This window comes from Vicia villosa, linkage group LG3 (assembly GCF_029867415.1).
Source record: "Vicia villosa cultivar HV-30 ecotype Madison, WI linkage group LG3, Vvil1.0, whole genome shotgun sequence".
NCBI classification, from domain to species: Eukaryota; Viridiplantae; Streptophyta; class Magnoliopsida; order Fabales; family Fabaceae; genus Vicia; species Vicia villosa.
In genome coordinates this window covers 115,661,796-115,669,347 of record NC_081182.1, presented here as the reverse complement: position 1 = coordinate 115,669,347, position 7,552 = coordinate 115,661,796, and the positions used below count along the sequence as shown (strand labels likewise).

General features: G+C 41.7%; 1 protein-coding gene across 1 annotated transcript; it reads left to right on the top strand.

Moving 5' to 3' along the window:
• The first annotated feature begins 2,128 nt into the window (after positions 1-2,128).
• LOC131658841 (uncharacterized) lies at positions 2,129-5,628 on the top strand. The gene is made up of 3 exons (XM_058928092.1): positions 2,129-3,274; positions 3,653-3,950; positions 5,603-5,628. The coding sequence occupies exons 1-3, from the start codon at positions 2,129-2,131 to the stop codon at positions 5,626-5,628; spliced, it is 1,470 nt and encodes a 489-aa protein (XP_058784075.1).
• The last annotated feature ends 1,924 nt before the right edge of the window (positions 5,629-7,552 follow it).

The window sequence follows — 7,552 nt, the reverse complement described above, 5'->3', positions numbered from 1 at the left end:
GGATAATACATCTTCAGCTCGGAGGTGATCAATTAGGTCCCGATATAAAACAACACTCCCCCTCGGATTCTTACTGTAATCCAATTTAGGACCACAGAACCTAAAAAAAAAGAGCAAAAATGTTATTTCAGATTTTTATGAAAAAGATAGTTAGCATTCAAGGAATAGCGTTGAAAAAGAGAAAAAGACGTACCTTGTTGCATAAGGGAACGTGTAGTTGTTCCTGCCTACAGGGGACAGCGTCGGCATTCTCCACCAACCCCATACTTGTAGGAGGAACGCACATCCATAGAAGGTGCACTTCTCGGCAACCGCGTTCTTACAAAGAGACTGGTATAACATCGCCAAAACGGCGGACCCCCAACTATATTTCCTAATCTTGCTAATACTGTCAAATTTACTTAAATAGAAAAAGTTGACAGTGTTACCTGTCGACTCCGGGAATAAAAGTTTACCAAACATCAACATTATATAGACCTTAGTCATTAACCAAACATGCTCCTCAGTAAAGTTGTCCATCAAGACGAGTTCATCATAGTAATCTCTAAGGGAGACTAGACTGATACCCTGGCCTCTTGAACCTTGAGTAGGCACAACTAGATCTCTTCCCAACACTCTCTCACACATTGAATTAGCATGTTGAACAGATCCATTAACAGCTTTGCCATCAATGGGCAGACCAAGTAACATATAAACATCCTCTAGAGTAATAGTACACTCACCTATTGGAAGATGAAACGTGTGGGTTTCAGGCCTCCATCGCTCTTGTAAGGCAAGGATGAATTTTTTGTCTATGGTGTTGTTGTTAACTTTTATGATATGTCCGAAGCCACATGCTTGGAGATTCGGAATAATCCTCTCGTCGGGTTCAACGTAAGCGTGAGAACGTGTACGGAATCGGTCAACAGCCTAAGAACCACAAATAAATCGATTAAACTGGATATCATATACGCATAGATGTTTAGAAATAAATAAGTATAAACTTACAAAGGTCGCCAAATTCGCTCTAGTTCCTCTGTGTGTTTCACCCATGGTAAGAAGTTGTTGAGCCATTTTCAAGAACTCTTTAAGTTTTCTGCAGAATTGAAAATGCAAAGTGGTTTTTTGAAGAAGAAGAATATATGTTGGTGAAAAGAAAGCAAGTATATGAGAGTATTTATAGAGGGTTGGTGGTTGCTGATGTTAAGTGCATGAGGGCCAAGTGGTGAGCATGCATGTGATACAGATATCAAAGTGATAAAGATGGGTTCACATGCATTCTGTGTTGAAATGACCATGCATTCCCGTGTTTTGTGCTGACTTTGTCTAAGCATGCATGCATTAATTGTTTCTGGCAGAATAGACTAGGCCTGCATCCCGTGTTCGGTGCTGAATTGTCTAGGCATGCATGCATACAGTATTTCGATGCAGGTAGATCACATGCTGGCGGATCAGATTAGGGTTTTGGCAGTGGGGACCACTAGACAAAATTAGGGCAAAAAAAAAACAAAAAAAAAAAGAAATTACACTAATGCGCCACCCCAGGTGGCGCCATGCTGGAAAAAGTTGGTCTAATGCGCCACCCCAGGTGGCGCCTACATGCTACTGTTATTTTTTTTTTTGAAAATTTAGGGTTAGGGTTTGGTTAGGGTTTTCTATGTTTTTTTTTTGAAAATTTAGGCTTAGGGGTTGGTTAGGGTTTGGTTAGGGTTTTCTGTGTCACCATAAATAATTAGCATACAGTCTTCGCATGTGATTGTACAGTGTACACTATTCAGTATGGTTGTGTCTGGTCAAGTCGACTGTAGTTCACCAGTGTCAAGCACACCTCAAATCAACTCAGGCATTCATTTTCCGTCAACTTTATTCGCATGTGATTGTACAGTATGGTTGTGTCTGGTCAAGTCGACTGTGCAACAGTTCAGCAGTGTCATGCACACCTCAAATCAATTGTGAAACAGTCTGGTGTGCAGCAGTGTCATTTATTCATCAAATCAACTCAGTACGCATGTGATTGTATAGTATTCGCCTTCATAATTGTCATCACTCAATGTTCGTCTACATAAAGGAAACCTATAACGTGTAAACTAACACAACACATTACACATCTGATTACATATTTGAAATAAAACTCTCTACCCACTCAACAATGGCCCCTCCGCAATACATTATCAACGCTCATATTTTTGGCGAGACCTATGACAACGAAGAAGTTGGTTTTCTGTTTAGAAACACTGAGGTTAAACGATTTTGTTTAAGCAGAAAAGCAAATTTCAGTTACTTCAAAGGGAGATTAGAGACGAAGCTTGCAATGGGTGGTGTATCCCAGATTTTTTACCAATATCGATTTCTTCGTGGAGACAACCCGGTCAAGTTTATCCAAGTTGAGATCAAAGACGATGAAGACATGCAGAATATGTTTGCCAATCATGAGTATTCTGGTTACGAATGCATAGAACTGTATGTTACTCTACCAGAAGTTCAAACCACACAAATGGTTGAGTCACAAGTCATTGATGCACTTGGAGACGAGCAAGCAGAGGTCGACGTTGTAGATGAAGAAGAAGAAGCACCGGAAATAGAAGTTGATAACCTGGTAAACGAGGAAAGTGAAGATGAACCGGAAGTTGTTGTACCACGAGATCAAGTGCATATGCCTCCAGTGCACATGAGGAACCTGAATTTTGATGGGGATGACGAACCATCGACTGATATTTTCTATGATCCATACACCCAAACAGATCAACGGTTAAAAGTAGGAGACAGATTTCGTTCTAAGGAGGCATGTATCATGGCCATAAAAAGATTTCATATGGCAAACAATGTTGATTTTAGAGTTGATCGCGCCAATGTCGAAAGGTACAAAATTTACTGTAGTAACACTGATTGTGGATTCAGGTTGCATGCATCATACAGGAAGAGAAGTGACTCATGGGTTATAGGATATATTTCCCAAGATCACGCATGTGTTAACACAAATGTTTCACAAGATCACCGTAAGCTCAGTTATGACATCATTTGTCAAGAAATCTTGCCTCTAGTTGAAAAAGATCCATCGTTAAAGGTGAAAACGATAATCTCTCATATCGTTGCAACGTACAACTACACTCCGTCTTATAGAAAGGCGTGGCTGGCGAAGACCAAGGCGATCGAAGTTGTGTATGGAAATTGGGAGGATTCGTATAAACGACTCCCACATTTCTTATATGCGCTTCAAATTTATGCTCCTGGGACTGTTACTATTTTAGAGACTCTTCCGGCGCAATCTCCAGACGGAACATCACTTCAAGGAAATGTGATATTCCACAGGCTCTTCTGGGCTTTCCGCCCATGTGTACAAGGATTTTCATATTGCAAACCAATTCTTCAAATAGATGGAACTTGGTTGTACGGAAAATATAAAGGCACCATGTTGATGGCTGTGGCTCAAGACGGAAATAGTAACATCTTTCCTGTTGCTTTCGCTCTTGTGGAAGGAGAAACTGCTGGAGGTTGGGGTTTCTTTCTCAGAAATCTTCGGACACACGTTGCCCCCCAACCTGGACTTTGCTTGATTTCAGACAGACATGCTGCCATCGAGAGTGCGTACAACAATCCAGCAAACGGGTGGCAAAACCCTACATCAACGCATGTTTACTGTATTCGACACATTGCACAAAATTTCATGCGGGAGATAAAGGACAGGGCTCTTCGGAAGACTCTTGTCAATGCCGGATATGCGTTGACGCAACCGACGTTCCAATATTATCGCCAAGAAATTGTAGCGGCAAATCCAGATGCAGGCAGATGGGTTGACAGTCTTGCTAGAGAGAAATGGACCAGATCATACGACAACGGGAAGCGATGGGGGCACATGACTACGAATCTTGTGGAGTCTATGAACGGGGTGTTTAAGGGCATCAGACACCTTCCGATTACTGCCTTGGTGGAAGCAACATACTATAGGATGGCTTCTCTTTTCGCAAAAAGAGGTGAGCGTTGGAATGCAGTTATAGAATCCGGACAATTATGGAGCGAAACATGCGTCAAATTCATGAAAGAGCAATCTGCCAAAGCCAACAGCCACATTGTGACATCTTTCGATCGATTCAACCGGACCTTCAGTGTAAAGGAAACGATTGACCATAACGAGGGCCTTCCGAGACAACAATATAGGGTTCTTTTAGATGAAGGGTGGTGCGATTGTGGAAAGTTTCAAGCCTTTCGGATGCCATGCTCTCATGTAATTGCAGCATGTTCGTATGCGCATCAAGATCCGTTAGCACTTTTATCTCCCATTTACAAGGCAGATACCTTGCTCGGGGTGTACAACAACTCATTTCAAGTGATGGCAAAGGAGGATTATTGGCCTACGTATGAAGGGGACGTGGTTTGGCATAATGATAACATGCGGAGAAAGAAAAGAGGTTGCCCGAACAGCACCCGGATCACAACCGAGATGGATCATGAGAAAATGGTACGAAAGTGTAGCATATGTCGTGAAGTCGGGCACAATAAAAATACCTGTCCTAACCGTGGATCAAATTCCACCAACAATTAGTTGTATGTCATCTGTATTTTTATTGACAATGTATTTGTATTAGTATTCGTATTTGTATTTGCATTTGTATTTGTATTCGTATTTGTATTTGTATTGGTATTCGTATTTGTATTTGTTATGTATTTGTATTATCCTTTATTAAATCAACTAGTTATGTCTTTGTCTCGTAGTGAAATTGTCTTCATGGCCCATACTGCCACTCTTTATTTTGGACAGTCAGTCAAATACGCATGCTTTCGTCTAGTCCCATCAAGTCAGTCATTGATCAGTGTGTCTGCATTTATCATACATGTTAGGCGTGCTTGTAAACAGTACGCAACATCATTAATTTTTTCTACCCACTACTATTATAAATTAGGGGTTCCTATGGTTGAGTTTACACACAGATACACAAACTCCAAATACCAAACAATCACACAAACACAACCATGCCTCGCCGGACAACCATTAGGCCAGATGGATGTCACCGGACAACAGAGTTGCCGCCCCGGAGATCAACATGGCGTGCCGAACCTGAGCCGGAGTATCGCAGAACGAACGGACATGTCATATTCTCCGCCGTCAAATTTCCCATGCCGGTAATGTTTTGGAATATCTCTTCCGTCGAGCAACTCAAGAGGACTCTCCTGAGATTTTTAGAGGGGGAGTACGAGGCCGGCGAACAGATAAGAAGCATCAAGAGGCTTAAAACAAGGGTCGATCCTGTGACTGGAGCAACGATAAATTTCTGGGATAACGTGGAATACGACATTGATGCCATTCAAATGATGCATGGACCTAATGACATTGTTTTAACCGTGGTGATTTCTTAGATGTTTTACTTTATCTTTTCTATTGGTTATTTTCTATGTACCTTTTAATTAATCAATGAACTACTCTTTTCCGTGGACACTCGACTTAGCTGATTCACTGAACTTATATATTTATGTTAAAAACCATTTTATTAATAAATAAAAAAAATTAAAAAAATAGTATATAAACAAAAAAAAAAAAAAAAAAAGCAAATGAGAGTAGGCGCCACCCTAGGTGGCTAAAAAGGCCAAAATACTCATTGAAGCCACCCTGGGTGGCGCATGAGTTAAGGGAATTTGGCCTATGGCGCCACATGAGGTGGCTCCTATGTGGAGGCCACCTCTGAAACCTGGTCATATGCGTAATTTTGCCGAAAACATGGAAACAATGTTGGGTTGTTTACCAGCAGGGGGGTACAAAAGGTCTTGAGGGGAGAAAGGCATCCCTTGAGCATCAGCAACAGATTTGACCCAATTAGTATAATCCTCATAAGTAGCACAGTCTCTCTGACCAAAATGTTTCTTATCTCTCCAACAAATACTCTTCCAAGCTTGGGCGGCTTCTGCCATTTGCCCACTATCAGTGGCTGAATGATAGAAAATATTCTCAGCAATCTCTGTTTGTTCAGGAGGACTTACAAAAGCGTATCCAAACGTTCTCCTAGCCAGGACGGGATTATAGTTGATTCCACCTCTAAGGCCCATAAGAGGTACGTTCTTGAACTTTCCGCAACTCATAACAACTTCCATGTCTTCTAAAGCTTTATTATACCAGACAATATCTTTAGCCCTCAGCCCCATAATCCTCTCGGCCCACTTAGATGTGTGCCTATTATCAACAAAAGCGCCACGCTCAGGCAAATGTGACCTGGACCATCGGTATAACAACGGAGCACAAAATCTAACCAGACCTCCCTTCTGACTACTCTTGTGATGAATGGAGTGATAAACATCCCCCAAAAGTGTAGGAACCGGATTCTGCAAGATGAATATATGAATTGCATTCATGTCAACAAAGTTAGGAACGTTTGAGAACATCACGATGCCATATATACTTAGAGCCAAGATAGCCCTAAATGTGTCCCATTCTTTTGCTTCAGCAGCATCACAACCCCTTTTGACCAGAAACTCCATGCAAAAACCAAGACCTCCTCCCTTCTTAGTGAGATTTGCTTCCACGACCGACTTGCTCAAATAAAGAGCCTTAGCAATTTCAATGGAATCAGGGGCCTTCATGGTGCCATAGTATGGTACTTCCTTCTTTATAGGAACGCCAAGAAATAAGGAATACTCTTCTAATGTCGGAACCAAGAGGTAGTCGGTGAACGTGAAGCAGCGAAGGGAAGGATTATAGAACTGAAGCAAAGTATGAACTCCCTCTTGCTCGTACTTGGTGAACGGCATCTTGAGAAGACTCAGAATGTACCCATATTTTTCTCGGAAATTGGTTGACTCATCTGGCGTAATCTTCTTTGCTAAACACCCAAGGGAATCCAGATTCGGATCCAGGAAAGAATAAGAGGGATTGCGTCTACCAGTCTTCATTGGTGGGGCCATGTGTTGGTCGGGGACAAAGCCAAAAATTCCTGAAAATAAATGAACATGCATGTTAAATGATATGGTAGAATGCATTTCATCGGGAGAATCCTAAAGTCTTTTCATTATTTCTTTTCTTTTTCTTCCTTTCTTTTCTTTTCTTTTCTTTTTTCTTTTTTTTTTCTTTTGCAAAAAGTGTACATTTTGTCACTATTTTTTGAAATAGACTTTAGGATTCTCCACGAATGAAGTGAGGTGGATGCAATAACATGATGTGTCATGTGTGTGATGTAGTGAGAGACTGAATGTCCCTCGCAGCTCTGAATAACTGGGTAACACTGACTATAGCAGGTTCAAAATTCCGGCTTCAGATTGCAAAATGGAAATCAGGGTATGATGAAGGCTAGTATCCTGTCCCACCCCAAACTCACAGGTATGAATTCTAGACACGGACAGGTGGTCCCTAATGGTCACTAGGGTCTACAGTTCCCATGGGGTACAAAGTGTTTGAGGCAGCAAGCGTGCCAGACACAGTGTTCCATGAAAGAACCTCGCCCAGTTGTGGTACCCCATGTTGAACTCGATCGTAGCAAGAGCCACGGGAGTCAACATGAGCATCCACGCTAATCCTATGTGTCACTGGCCTGGGTAGTGGGCCTTTTACCTCACACAAACCCCCCACCTGCAAAACAAAGCAGAAAAATAT

What these genes read in the sequence shown, in the direction of transcription:
- LOC131658841 (XM_058928092.1), top strand. Translation starts at nt 2,129, where the DNA reads ATGGCCCCTCCGCAATACATTATCAACGCTCATATTTTTGGCGAGACC. An exon ending in GAACATCACTTCAAGGAAAT is followed by an intron (nt 3,275 to 3,652) that starts GTGATATTCCAC and finishes TTCATGCGGGAG; the next exon opens with ATAAAGGACAGGGCTCTTCG. An exon ending in TTCTCTTTTCGCAAAAAGAG is followed by an intron (nt 3,951 to 5,602) that starts GTGAGCGTTGGA and finishes GCATGAGTTAAG; the next exon opens with GGAATTTGGCCTATGGCGCC.